Below are 23,827 nucleotides of genomic sequence, written 5' to 3' on the forward strand. Positions count from 1 at the left end.
ACTCCAGTTTTGCTAGGGCTCATTGATGCCATACTCAGTCAAATGCTGCCTTGATGTCAAGGGCAGTCACTCACACCCCACATCTGGAGCTCACGTCTTTTGTCCATGTTTGGACCAAGGCTGTAATGAGGTCAGGAGCTGAGTGGCCCTGGAGGAATTCAAACTGAGGATCAGTGAGCAGTTTATTGCTGAGCAAGTACCGCTTGATAGCACTGTCGACAACACCTTTCATCACTTTGCTAATGATGGGGCGTAGACTGATAGGGTAATTGGCCGGGTTGGATTTGTCCTGCTTTTTGTGCATAGGACATACCTGGGCAATTTTCCACATTGCTGGACAGATGCCAGTGTTGTAGCTGTACTGGAACAGCTTGGCTAGGGGCGCAGCCAGTTCTGGAGCACAGGTCTTCAGTACTATTGCTGGAATATTGTCAGGGCCCATAGTCTTTGCAGTATCCAGTGCCTTCATTCGTTTCTTGATATCACATGGAGTGAATCGAATTGGCTGAAGTCTGGCATCTGTGATGCTGGGGACTTCAGGAGGAGTGCCAAGTTGGATCATCAACTCGGCACTTCTGGCTGAAGATTATTGCAAATGCTTCAGTCATGTATTTTGCTCTATGTGCTGGGCTCCCCCATCATCGAGGATGGAGATATTTGTGGAGCTTTCTCCTCCTGTCAGTTGTTTAATTGTCCACCACCATTCACGACTGGATCTGGCAGGACTGCAAAGCTTAGACCTTTGTCAGGGGGAGATCGTGTCTAACTAACTTGATTGAATTTTTCGAGCCGGTGACTAGATGTGTAGATGAGGGTAAAGCAGTTGATGTAGTCTACATGGACTTCAGTAAGGCTTTTGATAAGGTCTCACATGGGAGATTGGTTAAGAAGGTAAGAGCCCATGGGATCCAAGGCAATTTGGCAAAGTGGATCCAAAATTGGCTTAGTGGCAGGAGGCAGAGGGTAATGGTCGAGGGTTGTTTTTGCGAGTGGAAGCCTGTGACCAGTGGTGTACTGCAGGGATCGGTGCTGGGACCCTTGCTGTTTGTAATGTACATTAATGATTTAGACGTGAATATAGGAGGTATGATCAGTAAGTTCGCAGATGACATGAAAATTGGTGGTGTCGTAAATAGTGAGGAAGAAAGCCTTAGATTACAGGACGATATAGATGGGCTGGTAAGATGGGCGGAGCAGCGGCTTAACAAGACAAGGGAATATACAATGGATGATAGGACCCTAGGAAGTACAGAGGGTCAGAGGGACCTTGGTGTACTTGTCCATAGATCACTGAAGGCAGCAGCACAGGTAGATAAGGTGGTTAGGAAGGCATATGGGATACTTGCCTTTATTAGCCGAGGTATAGAATATAAGAGCAGGGAGGTTATGATGAGGCTGTATAAAACGCTAGGTAGGCCACAGCTGGAATACTGTGTACAGTTCTGGACGCCACACTATAGGAAGGATGTGATTGCACTAGAGAGGGTACAAAGGAGATTCATCAGGATGTTGCCTGGGCTGGAGCATTTCAGCTATGAATAGAGACTGAAAAGGCTCGGGTTGTTTTCCTTAGAGCAGAGAAGGCTGAGGGGGGTCATGATTGAGGTATACAAAATTATGAGGGGCATTGATTGGTTAGAAAGGAAGAAACTTTTTCCCTTAGCGGAGGGGTCAATAACCAGGGGGCATAGATTTAAGGTAAGGGGCAGGAGGTTTAGAGGGGATTTGAGGAAACATTTTTTCACCCAGAGGGTGGTTGGAATATGGAACACACTGCCTGAAGAGGTGGTAGAAGCAGGAACCCTCACAACATTTAAGAAGTATTTAGATGAGCACTTAAAACGCCATAGAATACAAGGCTACAGGCCAAGTGCTTGAAAATGGAATTAGAATAGTTAGGTGCTTGATGGTCGGCACAGACACGATGGGCCGAAGGGCCTGTTTCCGTGTTGTATAACTCTAAGAGATCTGATCCGTTGGTTGTGGGATCGTTTCGCCCTGTCTATTGCATGCTTCCTCCGCTGTTTGGCATGCAAGTAGTCCTGTGTTGTAGCTTCACCAGGTTGACACCTTATTTTTAGGTATGCCAGGTGCTGATCCTGGCATACCCTCCTACACTCTTTATTGAACCACGGTTGGTCCCCTGGCTTGATGGTACTGGTAGAGTGGGGCATATGCCGGACCATGAGGATACAGATTGTGATTGAATACAATTCTGCTTCTGCTGATGGCCCACAACATCTCATGGATGCCCAGTTTTGAGTTGCTAGATCTGTTCGAAATCTATCCCATTTAGCATGGTGGTAGTGCCACACAATACAATGGTGGGTACCCTCAATGTGAATACGGGACTTTGTCTCCACAAGGACTGTGTGGTGGTCATTCCTAGCAATACTGTCATAGACAGATGCACTTATGACAGGTAGACTGGTGAGGATGAGGTCAAGTAGGTTTTTCCGTCTTGTTGGTTCCCAGACCCAGTCCAGCAGCTACGTCCTTTTGGACTCGGCCAGCTCGGTCAATGGTGGTGCTACTGAGCCACTCTTGGTGATGGACATTGAAATCCCCACCCAGAGTACATTCCGTGCCCTTGCTACCCTCAGTGCTTCTTCTAATTGTATCTTTGTTTATTAAGTTCCCAGTCCTCACCATTTTTAAGCCACGTTTCCATTATTGCCACTCCATCATATTCCCATACTGGTATTTGTGCTTGTAGCTCACTAACTTTAAGCACCACACCTTGTGCGTTTCATACTTGCATTGTAATCTTGTCTTTACCTTCCTCATCGTCCTTCTCAGTCTGCTCCCGTTGAATATGCAACTACTCCCTTCTCTAGTAATGTCCAACACCCTAACTCCTTTATGTACCTTATTCCTCTTTTTTACTTCTATATGCTGGTGCCCATCCCTCTGCCAAAAATTGGCAGGGGGATGGGCACCAGCATATAGAAGTAAAAAAGAGGAATAAGGTGCATAACCACACTAGTCAACCTCCCCCAAGGACATTGGTCCCAGTCCTGTTGACGTGCAAGTTGTCCCTTTTGAATAGATGCCTTCTGCCCCAGAACTGGTCGAAATGCCCCAAGAACCTGAAGCACTCCCTCCTGCAACATGCTTCAAGCCCCACATTGATTAAAGGAACATAGAAAATAGTAGCAGGTGTAGGCCTTTCGGCCCATCGAGCCTGCTCGCCATTCAACTAGATCATGGCTGATCTTCTACCTCAATGCCATTTTCTCGCACTATCCCCATTTCCCTTGATCTCTTTAATATCTAGAAATCTATTGTTCTCTGTCTTGAATATACTCAATGATTGAGCTTCCACAGCCCTCTGGGGTAGAGAATTCCAAAGATTCACCACCCTCTGAGTGAAGAAATTTCTCCTCATCTCAGTCCTAAATGCCTACTTCTTACTCTGAGATTGTGTCCCCTGATTCTGGACCCCCCCCCCCCACCCCCACCCCAGCCAGGGGAAACATCCTTCCTGCATCTACCCTGTCGAGCCTGTTAGAATTGTGTATGCCTCAATGAGATCACCTATCATTCTTCTAAACGCTAGAGAATATAGACCCAGTTTCCTCAATCGCTCCTCATAGGACAATCCTATCATTCCAGGGATAGGTCTGGTAAACCTTCGTCGCACTCCCTCTATGGCAAGTATATCCTTCCTTAGGTAAGGAAACCAAAACTGTGCACAATACTCCAGGTCCTCGCTATCTTCCTATTGATATGAACCTTGGACTTTGTAGCATGATTATCTTTTAAGAACTGTAATTTTTTTATGTAGTGTAAAGATGGACTCAGAAGAGCCATGTGACCTCACATCAACTCTGCTTAAGGACAAGACAGGGATCTTGTTTACCCACACAGCAAAAAACCCCTATCTAAAACCCTTTTGAAAAGCAGAAGGCAAGGTTGTAACACCTAAAGCACAATGGGTTTCGCCCTCCCAGACTTTCAGATCATAAACAAGGAGCCAGTGGTTCTGAAAATGTAAATAGGAGTTGCAATTACTAACAGGTGGCTCTGCTGTGCCCAGACTTCTGGGCTCCGCATACTGGAAAACCAAATGACTATTGACTTCTGATTTTTGGATAAATTCTAGAGACTTTGAGAAGTCTGCAGGCCATGAGGAAGACCGGGAAGACAAAGACCAGTGCTGGCAGCCTCAGGGCAGAAAGAAGATGGGAACACCTGCTCTCTGGACACTGACAAAGCAAAAAGCAGTGAAGACTTAAACCCAATTTGAAATTTGAGACTTGCAGAGAAGAAAAGACCACAGGATCACCAGAGATCACTTCATGGATGTCCGGGTCAAAAGTGCTCGAAAGAAGTGAGCGGAGAGGACACTGACTCTGAGAGGGACTGGGAGATCCAACCCATTGCAACTGGGAGGATTTTGGGACTTTAGCTGGAAGGATATCACTTCAATGAGGATTGTGTAATGTATAAAAGTGGTATGGGGGCTTTCAAGTGTTTTTTTTAATAAGTGAAAGAAAAATTGCCTTTCTCTGTAATTTGGAGTATTAGCTACTTACAAAGTAATGTTTCAAAATTACTTATGCTGTACTCAAAAGAAAAGTCGGCATGTCTACTTTTAATGCTCAAGCCTTTGCAGAGAGAGAAGATTCAACGCTCAATGATTCAACCCAGTTAACAGTGGATGCATTAAAGACTGTAGCCGAGCAAGTGGGGGTTAGTTTAAAATCAAAAGCTAAAAATGCAGAAATTGTTGAAGTGGTGGCTCTGCATTTTAACCTTGAGGAAAAAAAGGGTGATCCTGGTAGCTCTTAGACTGAGTTAGCCAGAATTCGTTTACAAATGGAGCAACTGGAACTTGAAAAAGAGGAAGGTGTAAAGGACAGACAGTTATAACTTGAAATGAGAAAGCTTGAATTCAAAGGGAAAGAAGAAGAAAGGGAAAAGAAGAGACAAGAAAAGGAAAGAGAAAAGAGACAGACAATTACAACTTGAGATGAGAAAACTTGAACTCAAAAGGGAAAAAAAGAGGCTTACAAAAAGAAAGAAGCCAAGAAATTTGCACTGGACAAAAAAAAGCTTAGATTATGCGAACAGGCAGTAAGGTTTGAGGATGAATCCAATTTTCCTCCTGGTTTTGATTCGGCAAGGAATATTCGCTTATTCTTAAATTCAGTGAGGATGGAGTGGAAATGTACTTTGTGTCCTTTGAAAAAATTGCTGATGGCCGAAGGAAAGTTGGAAAATCTTACTGCAAAGTATGACAGTGGGAAAAGCATTGGAGGTATAGTCAACACTTTCAGAGGAACAGTCAAGTGATTATTAAATGGTTAAAACTGCAGTTCTCAATGCTTATGATTTGGTACTAGAGGCTTACAGACAAAAATTCAAGAATTTAAAGAAAAAACAGGGCAGACATTTATGAAATTTACTTGAGAGAAGGAAATACCATTTAATCAGTAATATTGGTCCATGAATATTGAGCAAGACTTTGAGACCCTCAGAAAGTACTCCTAATGCAATAATTTAAAGTAGTATCCCTTCAGGACTAAGGTCCCACCTGGAAGAACATAAAGTTGAGGAGCAAAGCGGCGGCAGGCAGACCTGGGAGGAGGCGGATCTCAAGCAGTACCAGTAAAAGAGAGCACAGGGCTCGAGGTCCTTACTTGCCCGAAGACCGAAACAGTGGCTGGTGGACCTGGGAGGAGGTGGATCCGGAGTGGTCTCTGTAAAAGAGAGCGCGGGGCTCGAGGTCCTTACTTACCTGAAGACCGAAGCAGTGGCAGGTAGACCTGGGAGGAGGTGGATCCAGAGTGGTCCCTGTAAAAGAGAGAGCAGGGCTCGAGGCCCTTACTTACCTGAAGACTGGAGCAGTGGCAGGCTCTCTCAGTGCTGGCATGCACTGAGGTTCAAAAGAGGAAAAAAAAACTTACAGTAACATCATGGGAAATCTGTAAGGTGATTGGTTGGGTAAGTAACAGCTGTTAGTGCCTGTAAATAGCTTTAAAAAATCAGGGGAATGCTTTTTTGGGGGGAAAAAACCTCAAAACCTACCTCATACATGATAATGTTAGTACTACTAAAGTGTTTTTTTTTAATTAGTGTAATTTAGATTATATTGGGTTGTGTTTGGAGTAGAACAAGGCCCCTAATGTAATTAGTATTTTTTAATTAAAGGGAGTAACTAAGTAATCTAAAGGTAAGTCATGGCAGGAAGCTCGCACTGGTGATATACTTCTCCTGCGCTATTGGGAAATCAGGGACGCTTCCAGTGTTCTTGATGACCATGTGTGCAGCAAGTGTATCCATCTGTAGCTACTGGCTACCCGCATTACGGAGCTGGAGCTGTGGGTGGATTCACTGTGGAGAATCTGCGATGCTGAGATCGTCGTGGATAACACATTTAGCGAGGTGGTCACACTGCAGGAAAATTCTGCAAAGGCAGAAAGGGAATGGTGACCACCAGGCAGAGTAGAGGAAGGCAGGTAATGCAGGAGTGCCCTGTGGCCATCCCCCTCTCCAGCAGATATACCGCTTTGGATATCGTTGGGGGAGATGGCTCAGGGGAAAGCAGCAAGAGCCAAGTTCATGGCACCATGGGTGGCTCTGCTGCACAGGAGGAAAGGAAGAAGAGTGGCAGGGCTAGAGTGACAGGGGATTCAATCATAACGGGAACAGACCGGCGTTTCTGCGGCCGCAAAGTAGTCTCCAGGATGATATGTTGCCTCCCTAGTGCTCGGGTCAAGGATGCCTCTGAGTGGCTGCAGGGCTTTCTGAGGGGGGAGGGCGAGAAGCCAGTTGTCATGGTACATATCGGTACCGACATAGGTAGAAAAAGGGATGAGGTCCTACAAGCTGAATATAGGGAGTTAGGACGTAAATTAAAAAGTAGGACCTCAAAAGGTAATAATCTCAGGATTACTACCAGTGCCACGTGCTAGCGAGAGCAGAAATAGCAGGATATATCAGATGAATACGTGGCTGTAGAAATGGTGTCGGGGGGAAGGATTCAGATTCCTGGGACATTGAGACCGGTTCTGGGAAAGGTGGGACCAGTACAAGCTGGACGGATTGCATCTGGGCAGGACCAGGACCAATTTCCTCGGGGGGGGGGAGGTGGTGTTTGCTAGTGCTGTCAGGGAGGGTTTAAACTACAATGGCAGGGGGATGGAAATCTGAGCAGGGAGACAGAGGAGAGGGAAACAAGGGTAGAAATGAAAGATAGAAAGGTAAGAAGCAAAAGTGTAAGGCAGAGAAAACAAGGGCGAGAAAGAAATGGGGCCACAGTACAAAATAAAGCTAAGATGACTAACAATGTTAACAAGACAAGTCCAATGTCTTAATGCATGGAGCATTCGCAATAAGGTAGATGAATTAATAGCGCAAACAGATATAAACAGTTTTGATATAGTACAATTACGGAGACATGGCTGCAAGGTGACCAAAAATGGGAACTGAACATCCAGGGTTATTTAATATTTAGGAAGGACGGGCAAAAATGGAAAGGAGGTGGGGTAGTGTTGTTAGTAAAGGAAGAAATCAATGCAACAGTGAGGAAGGATATTGGCTCGGAAAATCATGACGCGGAATCTGTATGGGTGGAGTTAAGAAACACCAAGGGGCAGAAAACGTTGGTGGGGGTTGTCTATAGGCCCCCAAACAGTAGTGGAGCTGTATGGGATGGCATTAAACAGGAAAGTAGAGACACATGCAATAAGGGTACAACTGTAATCATAGGTGACTTTAATCTATACACAGATCGGTCAAACCAAATTAGCAATAATACTGTGGAGGAGGATTTCCTGGAGTGCGTACGTGATGGTTTTTTACACCAATACTTTGAGAAACCAACTAGAGAACAGGCTATCCTAGACTGGATATTCTGCAATGAGAAAGGATTAATTAACAATCTTGTTATGCGCGGTTCCTTGGGGAGGAGTGACCGTAACATGATAGAATTCTTCATTAAGATGGAGAGTGAAGCAGTTGAATCCAAAACTAGGGTCCTCAATCTAAATAAAGGAAACTACGAAGGTATGAGGTGCAAATTGGCTATGGTAGATTGGGGAACTTTACTAAAAGGGTTGACAGTGGATAGGCAATGGATAATATTTAAAGCACATGTGCATGAATTACAACAATTATTCATTCCTGTCTGGCGCAAAAATAAAACCAGAAAGGTGGCTCAACAGTGGGTTACAAAAGAAATTAAGGATAGTATTAGATCCAAAGAGGAGGCATGTAAAATTGCCAGAAAAAGAAGCAAGTCTGAGGATTGGGAGCAGTTTAGAATTCAGCAAAGGAGGACAAAGAGGTTGATTAAGTGGGGGAAAATAGAGTATGAGAGTAAACTTGCGGGGAACATAAAAACTGACTGTAAAAGCTTCTACAAATATTTGAAGAAAAAAGATTAGTGAAGACAAATATAGGTCCCTTACAGTCAGAAATAGGGGAAATTATAATGATGAACAAAGAAATGGCAGAACAATTAAACACATACTTTGGTATTCAGGCGCAGCAAGCAGTTAGCAAGGCAAATGGTATGTTGGCCTTCATTTCAAGAGGATTTGAGTACAGGAGCAAGGATGTCTTACTGCAGTTATACAGGGCCTTGATGAGACCACATCTGGAGTATTGTGTGCAGTTTTGGTCTCCTTATCTGAGGAAGGACGTTCTTGCCATGGAGGGAGTGCAAAGAAGATTTATTAGGCTGATTTCTGGGCTGGCAGGATTGAAGTATGAGGAGAGATTGGGTCAACTAGGCCTATATTCACTAGAGTTTAGAAGAATGACAGGGGATCTCATAGAAACCTATAAAATTCTAACAGGACTAGACAGGCTAGATGAAGGGAGGATGTTCCCGATGGCTGGGGAGTGCAAAACCAGGGGTCACAGTCTCAGGATACGTGGTATGCCATTTAGAACCGAGATGAGGAGAAATGTCTTCACTCAGAGGGCGGCGAACCAGTGGAATTCTCTATCACAGAAGGTAGTGGAGGCCAAGTCATTAAATATATTCAAGAAGGAGATAGATAAATTTCTTAATGCTAAAGGTATCAAGGGATATGGAGAGAAAGTGGGTACAGGGTATTAAATTAGGCGATCAGCCATGATCTTTTTTGAATGGCGGAGCAGGCCTGAAGGGCCGAATAGCCTACTCCTGGTCCTATTTTCTATGTTTCTAAAATAAGGGATGCCACAGCAATGGCAGATGATTATGAATTGACCCACAAAGTAGTAGTTACAGGCACCAGTTTGGACGGTTTCAGAGAAGTAGGAGAGATAGGAAGGTTGATAATGAAACGAGATTTAGTTGTAATGAGAGAAAGGGTAAAGGAAAGGATACAGTTAATCCTCAGAGTAGTAAAAATGATAGTCAGGAGATGAGGGTTGAGTCAAAAGGACCAACATGTTATTTTTGTAATAAAAGAGGGCGTATGCAATCAGAATGCTGGAAGTTAAAAAGGCAAGCCGGTCGCTGTGGTAGGTTTATCGAAAGCCTGTCCTGAAAAGGATGCCCCAATAGGAGGCACTGCTGACAAGTCAGTGGCTCTGCCTATTCATGGGGCTGATGTCAGCACAGCTACACTCATTAAACAGAACCCTTATCGAATAAATCTTGATAAATTGTCTCAGGTTCTTTACCATATATTGAACCTCTTCTCTGATGACACAATTAAACGTAGAAACATAGAAAATCGGAGCAGGAGTAGGCCATTCGGTCGTTTGAGCCTGGCTCGCCATTCATTATGATCATGGCTGATCATCCAACTCAATAACCTGTTCCCACTTTCGCTCCATATCCTTTGATCCCTTTAAACCCAAGAGCTATCTCTAACTCCTTCTTGAAAGCATACAATGTTTTGGCCTCAAATGCTTTCTGTGGTAGCGAATTCCACAGGTTCACCACTCTCTGGGTGAAGAAATTTCTCCTCATCTCAGTCCTGAAGGTTTACCCCATATCCTTAGACTATGACCCCTGGTTCTGGACTCCCCCACCATATGGAACATCTTCCAGCATCTACCCTGTCAAGTCCTGTTAGAATTTTATGAGATCCCCCCTCACGCTTCTGAACTCCAGCAAATATAATCCTAACCGACTCAATCTCTCGTGATACATCAGTCCTGCCATCCCAGGAACACAGTCAAGGTAGCTAGAGTTCTCCAGTTGTGCTGTACCGAAGCCAGATGGTTCCAAAATATTTTGTACCAATCATCGGAAAGTCAGTGCGGTAACTAAAACGGACTCTCATCCAATCCCAAGACTTGAGGATTGTATTGACAGAGTGAGGAATTCAGTCTTTATTTACAAGATTGACTTGCTGAAAGGATATTGGCAAGTCCCCTTTAACCAATGAAGCTAAAGAGATTTCCGCTTTCATGATCCCAGATGGCCTATTTCAATGTAAGGTCATGCTGTTTGGTATGAAAAATGCATCGGCCACATTTCAAAGATTAACTAGCCAGATGATTGCTGGACTAAGCAATTGTGTTGTGTACATTGATGATCTATTGGTGTACAGTGACACCTGGGAAAATCCTGCTGAACACTGAAAGGCTCTGTTCGACAAGTTAGAGAAAGCCAATTTGGTAATAAACTTAGCAAAGAACGAGTTTGCCAAGGCTAAGGTCACCTATTTGGGGCACGTCACAGGTCAAGGTCAAGTGTTGCCTAGAGAAGCTAAGGTTCAGGTGATAATAGACTTTTCGGTCCCCAAGACAAAAAAGGAAATATTATGATTCCTAGGGATGTTTGGGTGCTACTGGAAGTTCATTCCTAACTTCAGTATGGTCAGTACTCCACTGTCGAATTTGTTTAAAAAAAGGACGTGAAGGTCCAATGGACAGAATCCTGTCAAATGGCATTTGAAAACTTAAAGGACATTTTGATTATTGAACTGGTCTTAGTGCCACCAAATACTGGCAAGCCGTCTAACGTAGCTATTGATGCCAGTGATGTAGGAGTAGGAGCAGTATTATTCCAGGATGATGATGCAGGTATCCAAAGACCAGTCAGTTATCCTCTAGAAAACTCAATAAATACGAAAAGAAGTACTCTACTATTGAAAAGGAGGCTTTGAGTCTCGTATTGGCTCTTCAACATTTTCAAGTTTACGTCAATAATGGCCAAGGGGAAATAACTGTTTATACCGATCAAAATACATTAAGGTTTTTAGAGACGTTCAAGACTAAGAATGCCAGATTATTTTGGTGGAGTTTAATGTTACATCCATTTACCCAAAAATTGTACATGTTACAGGAAAGACCAAGTAAGTGCCGGTGCTCTAACCAGAATTTAAAGGAAGGGTATAATGGAGGAAAACAGCTCAGAGATACAAAATATATTATTGTTACCGGTATAAAGTTACACAATCCTCATTGAAGTGATATCCTTGCAGCTAAAAGTCCCAAACTTCTCACAGTTGCAATGGGTTGGATCTCCCAGTCCCTCTCAAAGTCAACGTCCTCTCCACTCACTTCTTCCGAGCACTTTCGACCTGGACACCCGTGAATAAGATGATCTCTGGTGATCCTGTTGGTTTTCTCCGCGAACCCCAACTTTCAAATTGGGTTCAAGTCTTTGCAGCTTTTCGCTGTGTCAGTGTTCAGAGAGCTGGTGCTCCCTCTCTGTCCTGAGGCTGCTATTGGTCTTCGTTGTCTTCCCAAAGCCCAGCATTTGTTAATGTTAATGATGGAAATGCTTACAGTATTGTCTGTGGATAATGTTGTAGAAAAATCATTACTACGGGAATGTATTTTCTATTTTTAGGGGGAAGGTGTTTTGAACTTTGGGAAGACAACGACCAGTGGTGGCAGCCTCAGGACACAGAGAGGTAACACCTGCTCGCTGAACACTGACGCAGCAAACAGATGCAAAGACCTGAACCCAATTTGAAAGTTGGGGCTGACGGAGAAGACCAACAGGATCACCAGAGATTATCTTATCCATAGATGTCCAGGTTGAAAGTGCTCGGAAGAAGTGAGTGGAGAGGACATTAACTTTGAGAGGGACTGGGAGATCCAACTCATTGCAACTGTGAGAAGTTTGGGAATCTTAACTGCAAGGATATCACTTCAATGAGAATTGTGTAACGTATAAATATGGTGTGAGGGTTTTCAAGTGTTTTTTAATAAGTGAAGGAAAAAATGCCATTCTCTGTAATTTGGAGTATTAGCTTCTTCCCAAGTAATGTTTAATTAATGGTGATTTTTAGTTTAGTTGTTATAATCAGTCTTAAAATGTAAAATCTTGTTGGGTAATTCCTCAAATTGATCTGGGAGTTCATATCTCATGTTTTAAAGTTAACGGTCTTCTTGTGGTCCGAGCATATTTCTACTCTCCCGCGCACATGGCACTGGGAGTAATCCAGAGATACTATCTTTGAGGTCCTACACTTTAACTTCCTCCCTAGCTCCTGAAAATCTGCCCATAGGACCTCAATACCTGCCCTTGCTATGTTGTTGGTACTAATGTGTACCACAACTTCTGGCTCACTCCTTTCCCCCTGCAGAATATTCTGCATCCTCTATGGAATGTCTTTTTACCCTGGCACTGGCGAGGCACCACAACATGCGGGACTCACTATGACGGTTACAGAAATGCCTGTCTGTCTCCCTAACTTTTGAATCTCCTTTAACAACTGCATTTCTACACTCTGCTGCTCCATCCTGTACAGTCCCTTACCCATTGGTGCCATGGTCTGGACTGCACTCATTCAGGGTAGCGTCACTCCCAGCAGTCTCCAATACTGAGTACCTGTTTGAGAGTGACACAAGCTGCAAAGACTCCTGCACCTACTGCCTCTTCCTACTCTTCCGGGTGGCCGCCCACCTGCTATCCTGAACTCTGCATGTGGGATGATCACCTCCTGAAAAATACAATCCAGGGAACTCTCCGGCTTCCTGATGCTGCGCAGTGACTCCAGCTGCCTCTCAAGCAGCTGGAAATCCTGAGCTCGGACTGAAGCAGCTGGAGACACTTCCTACATGCGTGGTCCCCCAAGACACGTGAAGTGTCCTGGAGTTCCACATGGCGCAGGAACTGCAAAGCTACAGGTCGCAGCTGCCCATCCATGAACTTTAAAAAGCCTCTAGTCCCTCTTTTAGAATTTGTTTAAACCATGTTTAAACTATTAATTTTAATTAAAGCCTCTTGACCTGCTCTGTGCTAGTACTCATTAATTCACTCACTGTTATACTCACCCTGATTGATATTATTAATTTCCCGGCTCCTACTTTGAAAGGATGCCCTAGTTTAGAGAGAGAAATAGAGAAATACTCACTAACCAATCACTTACCTGCTTTCCTGTGATGTCACACTTTGTTTTATTGTTCCTGAAATCTGTCGGTCTGCTCTGAACCCTCCCCAGAGCTCTTTTATCCTCCCTGCTGGTTTCGCTGTGCTCTTGCTCCCGGTGCTGCTCTTTTATCTTCCTCGCTGGTCATGCTGTGCTCTCAGTCTCCTGGTCACTCTTTTATCCTCTTCATTGGTCTCACTGGGTTTTTGCTCTCCCAGCCACTCTTTTCTCCTCCCTGCCAGTCTTGCTGTGCTATGCTGTTATTTATTTGGGAATCAAGGATATTAAGATTATGGAGAAATAGCAAAAATTTGGGATTTAAAAAAAAAATAGCTGGCTCTATGGGGAGAATAACATACTTCAGTTCCTATAAACAAAGCAGCACCAACCCTAATGAAGTGTTGCCTCAAAAGGCATCAAAACCCAGACAGTGGATTACCATGATGCTTCTGGAAGCAAATATAAATGATGCCTCTAGCAGTGCTGGATGCCATTGGCCATGATTTGCTAGGTAAATTAAGAAGTTTTCACTGCCTTTTTTATAAAGCTGTGGCAAATTAAGAATATTCTACGGCCATGAGGGAAGATAAACAACCACAATTTAAAAGTTGCAAACAAAACTTGGGTGCAATGATGCACATGACAAACAAAACTTCACACTTCAAACTTGGCCATTACTTACTGCTGTTTCACAATGTCATCTGAATCGTAGAACCAGGTACTTATCTATTAGCATAGTATTAGAGAGAAGACAAATAAAAACTAGAGAATGGGTTAGCTTAAAGGATGGAAACTCTGAAAGGGCTGCATCATTACTTAAGTTGGAAGAAGAGTTCAGAACAAAAGCCTTGAATTTACTATATACTGGAACCTTTTAAGGAACACTAAATATAGTTGTAGCTTTATTTAATGAATAAGGAATTATGCAAATTATTCTAATCTTATTTTAGAATTTATAATTTTTGGCCCTCATTATATAACACCAATCCAACCTGATGGAAAAGCAGTTAATTCAAAATTGTAGATTGCAGCTGCTGATTTTGATCTCCTTCGCAGTTAAGTGTTTGCAATTGGCCCAGATTTTGCAGTTGTAATGATGGCAAAACTGTCAGCGTCGCTGTGATTATTCTGTGAAGCTGACAGCAACTTATGGTGCCCACATTTGCGCAGTCAAATGCAAAATTCCAGAAGTTGCTGTCAGTGATTACCCGCATCTCCACAGGGTGCGCTGTTGAAGTCCTTGCAGATGGAACTCTTAGCAATCACTTGATATCACATGAAATTCCACTTTTTATGCTGTTAGTCTTGCTGCAAAAATCATTGAAAACGTTACGTTTGTTTGAATGAGGTTTAACAGCGCACTAACTCATAATTAATGTTGAACAACCTCTCCAGCCCTGAAAAACTAATTTTATCTTTGTGGAATGTCAAATTTTTCTATTTTGATCTTTAAAAATCCATAGATTTTTAAAATAATAAGTTTGTTCATGATATTTCAGCTTCTATCATAATCCCATGTGCATGTCCCAAACTTTATTTTGCTCTTTGTAAAATGATTAAAACATGAAGGATAGTCAGTGCTTGATACTTTCTGGTTTGCTGTCTGACAATTCTTCAATGCGATTGGCTGCTTAACCTGCTTGATGACATCACTGTTGCTGGATGCTGGAGATCCCATATAGCTGGTGCTAAAATGAAATTAACATTGGGAAAAGTGAAATCCACACCACAGAGATCGCTAGATCTTTGCGGACACATTTCTGTGAGGTCAACAGCCGGCACCATCACTTTGATATTGACTGCAAAATCCACACCATTATATACCTCTAAGCACAAAGGAAATGCTAAACGCTTATTTAAGGCAGAAAACTGGTGTTTAAAAGCAGTGTCTAGAATTGAAAGGCAATTTTAACTAAAACATAGAACAAAAGCTGGTTCAACTGATTTAAATTTAGCAAATACAGATCAGGTAAAAATACATTTTTATATTATATAAAACATCTATAAAATTTGGTTGATAGAGACAATCTTTAATTTTTGTCAGAAGACAGCAGTGACAGGGCCAAATCATTTTTTGTTCCAGTGTCATTTAAATGCCAGCTGCTTGCTGTGGGTGCCACATAGGTGCTGGTTGTAGAAGCACATGGAATTGGTTGATTCCCATGCAGAGGTTAGACCTGACAGGTGGAAGAGGTGATCCCAAGGGGAGGCGAACCACATATAGGCCAGCCGCAAAACAGTTTTTCTCGTAGGCCTCAGAGATGCACTTCAGCACCTTTTTACACCATAACATTTAAAATATTTCCTCTGCCATTTCTGAACAGTGTCCAGTGGTCCTGTTAAAGACCTCTGGTCAGGCCTCCAACACCTGGTACAAATGAGCAGTGAGAGTGATGCGCAAGCTCCAGTGGGGTCATACAACTGGCATAAGGTTCCGATTTCCATATTTAGGTAGCTTCACACTGGAAACAAGCAGGAAGGCTGCTTGCTCATTTACAGTCCCAGCTAAAAATTGCATCAGGTGGCCTTTGGTCAACAATTAAGTGCCCTGCCTCACCACACCCTCAACCCTCAAACCCCATCCCCATCAGCAACTTTCAACTGCCGGCCAAATGAGAAATGGATGAATGGCAGTTAAAATTTGCCTTTGAGCTCCTGAGAAAATGCTTATTTTATGAACAGTCTGCTTATTTACTATTGTAGCAAGAAAAGTTGGGTCTGGCCTCAATGCTGAAAAAAGGTAGCTGTCTTAATGAACACAAGCTGACTTCTATGCATAAGAGAAAGAGACAGTGCGACATGCAAGGTAAGACTTGTATACTTAAATGAAAGCAGCTACAGAAATACTGTTGAAAATCTTTCTGCAAATGTATGGTTTTATATCAGAATGTAAAAAATCATTTTCTTGCCATGATACTTGCTGTGGAAGCAATTCTACAATATAAACATGTCACAATTATGACATATGGGCTGGCCACAACAGTTTAAATAATGTTTTCTTCACTTTTGCTTTGCCAATTAAACTTGACAATAAAAGGTGGAAAAGCAAGGATTAGAAACATTCCAGATGGCGTCATTTCTCTTTTTATTCAAAATTTCCACTTTACCTTTACAAATGTGCATGCCATATGGACAGAAGATGAAAATTATTTCCTTTTCTCACTATTTTTTCAATTTCACAGCTTTTCTTTCCTTCAACTAAGCAGCATTTATTTTCTTACATAAGGTTTTGAAGTATTCTTTGTGACTTGATTACTGGGCTATTAACACCAACGTTAGCTATTGTCCACAAGCTCCAATCCTTTTACACCAATGATCCTTTAATAGATAAGATATTAATTTGTAATAAATGTACAAGGGTAGCATGCAAAAATATGTGGACAGCACCAATATCTTTACTTTGCAAGTACCTAATTATTATTTAATCCTTATTTAAACTATATGACTTTGCTTATTCTTGATTCCAAAAGGTTAACAGTGCTAAGAATTGGTAATTCTGAATAGAGATATGATTATGCCAAGCACATAACTAGAAGTTGCACAATGACAACAGAATGGCATAAAGTTACACCAACATAGTCAGGATGAGAAAACCGCAGCTGTCTGGATGCTTTTCTGGTTAAACCTAACACCAGATGTTTCAGTCTAATTACATACTAATCCATCACTCAAGTACTTCAGGCTCTTAGCTAATAGCACAGCATGTTAGTTCCTGGTCCTAAACATATCCCCAGATGGCAGTTGCTGCATGATCATATTACTAGCAGAGACACCACAAAACCACATTCCCAATTCTACCTTTGTCCCAAGATGATATTAAATCTCAGGAGGTTTATACATAAAGTAAGTAAAATCTCAGTTTTACTTTAATCTTCAGACTGATGAAATTTTTTCTTATTCATTTTCAGGACATGAGCGCCACTGGCAAGGCCAACGTTTGTTGCCCATCCCTAATAACTCTATGAGAACCAATCTTACAAAGCAAAAGATGTACTTTCTATAGTTTATTCCACACTTGTTCCCAACAAGCAGATGTTTCATGAGCAATTCAAGATAACAATCAAAATCAAAATTTAAATTTGACATTACAGTTTAAAAGATTGACTCAAGTCACATTAGTTAAAAATGTGTGTAACTACTGTGCATCAAGTGACATTTAGCCAATTAATTTCTTTAAATTAGAACCAAATGGCAATTGGAAGTATTTTAACCAAACCTGCCCAGTGAGCAAGTGATGGAGTTGCATCGGTCGCTTATTTTACACCCTGTCTTATTTTACTTTTCACTGAAGTGAATAGAAAGCAAAATCAGGCGGGATGTAAGACAAGTGGCTAATCCAATCCTGTCAGTTTCCTGGTGGGTGGATTAGTCTAAAAGTATACAAATACAATTCATTTTTATAACAGGATAGATCATTGTGCTCTACATGCAATAGTGTGCAGTGTTAGTATTGAAATTGTTTTTAATGTACCTCCTTCTTCAGATAACTCCATTGTATTTTCACTGTAGCTGGAAAAGTTGGGGTTAAGCTCAGTCATCTCTGACCTTTCATCTCCAACACTTATACTACCCACACCTGTGGACTGAGACTGTTTACTATAGCGTTTTGCCTTTTCTACAGCAAGAGAAAGAAAGCATACAAAGGAAAATTGATGGACAGCGAAATGACAGCAAGTCACCAATTTTAAATATACAGAAGCTGAATTTCTCCTAGTATTATTCAAACATGACTGTGTCCAAAGTCACAGGGAATTGTACACGTGTGAATTTACTATTTGAGGCAATAATTTTACTCCAGACTGAATAGCTAACAGATTGGATTCAAAAGGGAATTATGTACACAAAGACTATTTTGGTGAACTTTTGTTCTTATTCAGAAGACTGTTGGTGTTTTCCCATTTTAGACATCCAGTGTGTGAATCAATCATTTCCACATTAGTTATAGTAGAAATGATTGCACAGTAAAACTTCCTGTGCTCTCCCCGAAGCATTATCCCATACTGGCATGTCTCCATTTCCCATAACAACTATCCTAGTAGTCTCTTACATTCAGTAGCAGCTCCACTGACACTACTCAATACTCATTTCACTTGGTACTCTAACATCTAGCAGAGACAGGACATCTTCATCCCATTAATCTGTGCTACATTTGAATTTCAGGTCCTACAGCTGAAAGAACAGTATGGTAAGACACCTCAGAACTCCGTCCCTAGGAAGACCCTTCATTTATATGGCAAGGAATATCAAAATAATTAATTTATTTGAAGAATGAAACCCTTTCCCCTTCTCCTTTCTGGCATGCCTCCGCTACCCATGTTAAAATATACTAGAGGCAAAATATCAAAGCATATGCAATTCCAATTACATTCTGGTATACAAATAGTATTCTGAATAGAGACTCAGGAACAACTGACCCACTTGTACTGTGGTGGATTAATGTCTTTCATTCCTCATTCATTTATTTATAGATAAAAATGAAGATTAAGTTAATGAATAATGATTGAAAGTTAAGACTTAAATTCAGAGACTTTTAAAATTCAATTAGGAAGTTATCATTTTTTTAATAATTCAAAAATGTTCATTCTTTAACATTTCTCTTAAAACTAGAATGTCTGTTTACTAGATTTCCACAAGTATGCAGACATTTCATGGAGTTAGAAACAGTATTCATTGCTGTATATTTAGGATAGTTTTATGACTTTTCGTAAAGATTACTAATATATTCAGTCGACAAACTTGAAACCAGAGTTCTTAAAAAAAAATTATTCTCCTTATCCTGATCAAAAATTAAGCAAGCATTACTTCATTATGAGCACAAATAACAGGGGCATATCTACAACTAGTGGAGGATTTACAACCCTCCAATTTCTTGAGCTGCAACTGGCTCGATCTTCCTACAGCAATGGCCCCTTCAGCTCCAAGGAAGTGGAAAAACCCTTGGCCTCCACTATCTCTGCAGGTCTAGATGGCTGCTTGGAGTCCAAGTTCTCTGCCACAGAGAACCACAGGCTCTCCGTGTCCCAACTCCCAAACCACTCCACTGCACCCTCTTTTGCAGAAAAATGAGATGGCTGCACCAGATGCAGGCAATGAAACATCAACTACCATACATTTTATCCAGACAGTAAGCTGCAGTGACTCCGCTGCATGCACAGTCGGATCTCAAACTGATGTTAAACCATTAGAAAGAACAATGCTGTGCATGCATTAGATTAGGCTATTCATGATGAGGTCTTCTCTTTCAGACCCAGACTGGTGTACAGTCTGACTATGCATCTGCAAGTCAGAATCCTGGCCATGCCTCTAATTCATACTATCTACTGCAGAGAGAATTGTGTGTACTGGGAAAGCACCACTTCCATGATGTACAAAGTGAGTGAAGGATAGCAGTGCACAGACACCATACTTTATGATTTGCTATTTCTGTATATGGAAAGTGGGTAAGTTACAATCCACAAAGTGTTAATTATAGGTGACAGCACAGCAGGACTTTTGGTAATGGAGAAAATATCCTCAATATTAGCTCAGAAGCAGGTTGTTTTGCAGTTGGGAAACACGAAGAATGGTGGGGGGGGGGCGGGGGGGGAGCGGTGGCGGAGTGTTGGGGAAGATCAGAGGCAACAACTGAGCACAGAGGAGGGAGGGATCAGAAATATGGACAGGGATGGGAAGGTAGGAGGCAGATTGTGGCTTGGGCCAGATGAGCTGCATAAGCAGAATCTAGCAAGTTAGTGGAAACGCACTTACCTGCTGTATTCAGCATTCCTCACCTCCCTTTAGCTGCCAGCTTTCCCAAGGCACAGGAAACCTGGACGGCTAGGGTTAACTTTAAAATAGAGATTAAATCTGAGACACACAGCCTCATTACAATATTTAAATAACCAACCCACCTCTTGGGAGCAAGTTGGTTGGCCTTTCGTTTTGCCTCCATTATGACCAGAAGTAAATGGGTTGGGTTTGTGATTTTTAATACACGTTTTTTGAGGGTTAAAACTCTCTCCAATATGCCTACTTGTATAGCATTAAAAAAATTGTGCATGCGTCCTTTACTTTCAGAAAATGTGTGTAACTACTGTGCATCAGGTGACATTTAGCCAACTCATTTCTTTAACTTAGAACCAAACAGCAATTGGAAGTATTTTAACCAAACCTGCCCAGTGAGCAAGTGATGGAGTTGCATCGGTCACTTGTTTTACACCCTGTCTTATTTTACTTTTCACTGAAGTGAACAGAAAGTAAAATCAGGCAGGATGTAAGACAAGTGGCTAATCCAATCCTGTCAGTTTCCTGGCAGGTGGGTTACGCTAAAAGTATACTAACACAATTCCTTTTTATAACAGGACAGATCATTGTGCTCTACATGCAATAGTGTGCAGTGTTAGTACTGAAATTGTTATGAATGTACCTCCTTCTTCAAATAACTCCATTGTATTTTCACTGTAGCTGGAAAAGCTGGGGTTAAGTTCAGTCATCTCTGACCTTTCATCTCCAACACTTATACTACCCACACCTGTGGACTGAGACTGTGTACTACAGCGTTTTGCCTTTTCTACAGCAAGAGAAAGAAAGCATACAAAGGAAAATTGATGGACAGCGAAATGACAGAGCAAAAAAAATTAAGTAAAAGTTATTCAACAGTTCACTCATTTTAAACATACAGGGCAGAATTTTATGACTCCCCCCACCCCACCTCGCGGCAAGAACAGGAATGGAGGCGGGGGCGCGGGGCCCATAAAATTTCACGAGAAGGCAGGTTGTGGAGTGCCTGTCATCTTTTGGATGCTTCCAATTTAGACCGGGGCGGGGAAGGCTGACAACAGCCTTCCTGCCCAGAGACCAATTCAGCTCAAGTGGGCAATTAATGGCCACTTAAGGGCGTCTTACCACTGCTGCTGGTATCTTATTAGAGATGGTGGGAGCCCCGCCTTGTGGGGGGGCTGCCAGGAAAACAAGACAGCCTCCCTCCAGGCTGTTGGTGATAGGGGGGTTGGGTTGGGTTGGGTGGCCTCCTCTGTGGGCAATCTGTAGCCCACGGAAGGCCCCAGCAGCAAAGGCAACCCATCTGGCATCACCCAACCCCCAGCCTCAGTATCCCACCACCACCACCCCACCTTGCCATGGCCTGCCTGAGTGGCCTTGGCGACCCCGCCGCCACTTAGCTTCAGTTCAGGCTCCATGGCTACTCCTCTTCAACTGCCTGATGCAGTTCCAGCAATGACCACTGCTCCCAGTGGTGATGCTGGGACTGCTGAGCTGCCGGCCCTCTGATTGGCCGGCAGCTTCTGGAGGCAGGATCCGTGTAATAAAGGGACAGGGACCCCAGCGTCAGGCAATTAATTTCTCGAGCTTGTTTAATACAGCCGGGGGTTGCCCTCCAAAGGGCCAAGGCAGGGATCCCTGTGCCTTTTGGGCCCGGTGTCAGGATTCCAGCCACTTACATAAAATCCAGCCCACAGAGGATGAATTTCTCAAGTGTTATTCAAGTATGACTGTTTCCAAAGTAGAGGAGATTGTGGCTCAGGGGCTGTGGTGGGGGTGATGGTGGTGGCATGGAGCGGAAGCAGGATCCAGCAGGTAAGTGGAAAGATTCTTACTTGCTGGATCCAGCATTCCTCACCTCCCTTTAGCTTCTGGGTTTCATGAGGCACTGAGCCTGATTATAATATTTGAATGACCAACTCGCCTCCTGAGACCTAAATGGTTCTCTACATCTCGTCCTGCTTCTATTAAAACTAGAAGGGGGTGGAGGCTGGTGCAGTTTGCGTTTGAGATTTTTAACATTTTAACATCCCTATTTTGGGGGGTTAAAATTCCTCTCACTATGTCTGTTTGTACAACATCTTTCAAACAAATAGTGCACCTGTCCTTTATTTTCAGAATATGTGTATACCAGTATTATATTTTACACTGTCTGTATTGTATCATTCATTAGATTTGCTACGTTTACTAAAAGTCAACAATACAGAATGACTATTTGAGAACATAGCCAAATTAATTTTGCTCAACAAGTCTTGCCTTTCATGTATTGTCATATAATTACAAAAATGTAAGTGTTAAGAGTCATTGAGTAGAATAAATCATTTAATTCTACTATATCCATATTTAGGCACAGCAAGGTATATTAGGCTTTAAATATTTTGTAAATCACTAAACTTACTAACTGCGATTTTTTAACATTTGTTTGCTAATTAAGTAAAACTTACTGATCATTTTCTGAAAGTACTAGACTAACTTGCGGGAATAACAATTTATTTCCTTTTCTCACTGAATAAACCAACCACAAACCAGGTCACCTATCATGAGTTGAATACATCACTCTGAGTAAATGAGTTGAAGCTGCGATATAAGTTAATTAGTCTAATGCACTAGTAAGTTTGAAAAACAGTGTTGTTCCATGTTAATTGAAATAAACTGAAGAATGAGAATGCTATGATGCATTTATCATGACTAATTATTATCCATATTATGTAGCTTCTGTGTAACTAGTGGAAGTTTCAACCTTTGTTTTGTCACGCACATTATTACATAACCATATTATTCTATTGAATCTCATGTAATAATGTCAAAGGAAATGATTTCCCTTCATCTCTCATAGTCAGTCATTTCGTATCAAAATTTTCAATCACTAATTGGCTTATGATATGCAAATATTCCAGTGATTTTTGCTTAATAATATTTAATATCTTTTACTTATTATAGTTCAACTTATTGTAATAAAGGATAAAAAATCATTGGTCCTATGTCAACACGTAATTATTCTTTGCATCTGAATGAAACTTTTTATATCAAGTTCACCTGAACCTGCATTATTGCATTTCCATTACATAAAGGCAAATAGACTAGAAAGTCAAATTTAAAAGCAGACAGGAGCTATACCGGAGAGCAAGTGTAGACTCCTGGATTGGATGTTGTCTTCAAGAGGATCAAAGTCAAAGATGGAGCCAGGATCAGTGCGCCATACTTTAAATTCTTTTAGTAGAAAAGGAAAGGATATGAGAGACGCTAATAGCTTAAACAGTAAAGCCTCAGCTACATGCAGTTTTTATTGGGTGTTTAAATAGGCAATGCACAATTAACAGTTTCTTTTGGAAAGAATTTCCCCCGTCTCTTTTCCTCAAGACGCCGTTTTCCTATAGTTTAATGGGTGCCAGACAGCCTCTTGTATTTTACCATTATAGACTATTATTCATGGGTCACCATTCTCAGTTAATGTTAGCAGGCCATTTGATCATATGGAAAATCATAACCAAAGTTGATTCCATTTTCACTCAATGTTCACACACACAGCCTGCTGAGTTACTGGACAGCAATCAAGGTAGAAGTAATTACTTCCCATTCCACATTTCGCCACCACTGCCCCACGCACCACACCGTCCCAACTGAAGGCCTTTTGCAGTACCCCTAGCGCCTTGCTGAAATCAGCTAATTTAGCAGTTTTAGACAAGGACCTTCTTGGTCTGTACAATTCAATTACTCAATTGATAAACTCATTGAGCCATTGACAGGCATATCATTCTTTTAATCCCAAAACAGTTATATAATTTGGAAAG

At 41.9% G+C, this 23,827-nt stretch overlaps 1 protein-coding gene across 4 annotated transcripts in view; it reads right to left on the reverse strand.

Annotated features, from left to right (window-relative positions):
• Positions 1-23,827, reverse strand: part of nebl (nebulette) — a 433,041-nt gene that overhangs the window by 35,335 nt on the left and 373,879 nt on the right. The window contains exons 6-8 of one of the 4 annotated variants that reach the window (XM_068013576.1): positions 23,154-23,246; positions 20,683-20,826; positions 17,749-17,892 (exon numbers count right to left, since the gene is read on the reverse strand). The exons of 1 other annotated variant lie outside the window; for it this stretch is intronic. In XM_068013576.1, coding sequence (XP_067869677.1) covers positions 17,749-17,892; positions 20,683-20,826; positions 23,154-23,246 — 381 coding nt within the window. The remainder of the gene's footprint in view (positions 1-17,748; positions 17,893-20,682; positions 20,827-23,153; positions 23,247-23,827) is intronic. 2 more of the 4 variants (XM_068013582.1, XM_068013591.1) reach the window with 2 other exon arrangements.

This window comes from Heterodontus francisci, chromosome 2 (genome assembly GCF_036365525.1).
Source record: "Heterodontus francisci isolate sHetFra1 chromosome 2, sHetFra1.hap1, whole genome shotgun sequence".
Lineage (NCBI taxonomy): Eukaryota > Metazoa > Chordata > Chondrichthyes > Heterodontiformes > Heterodontidae > Heterodontus > Heterodontus francisci.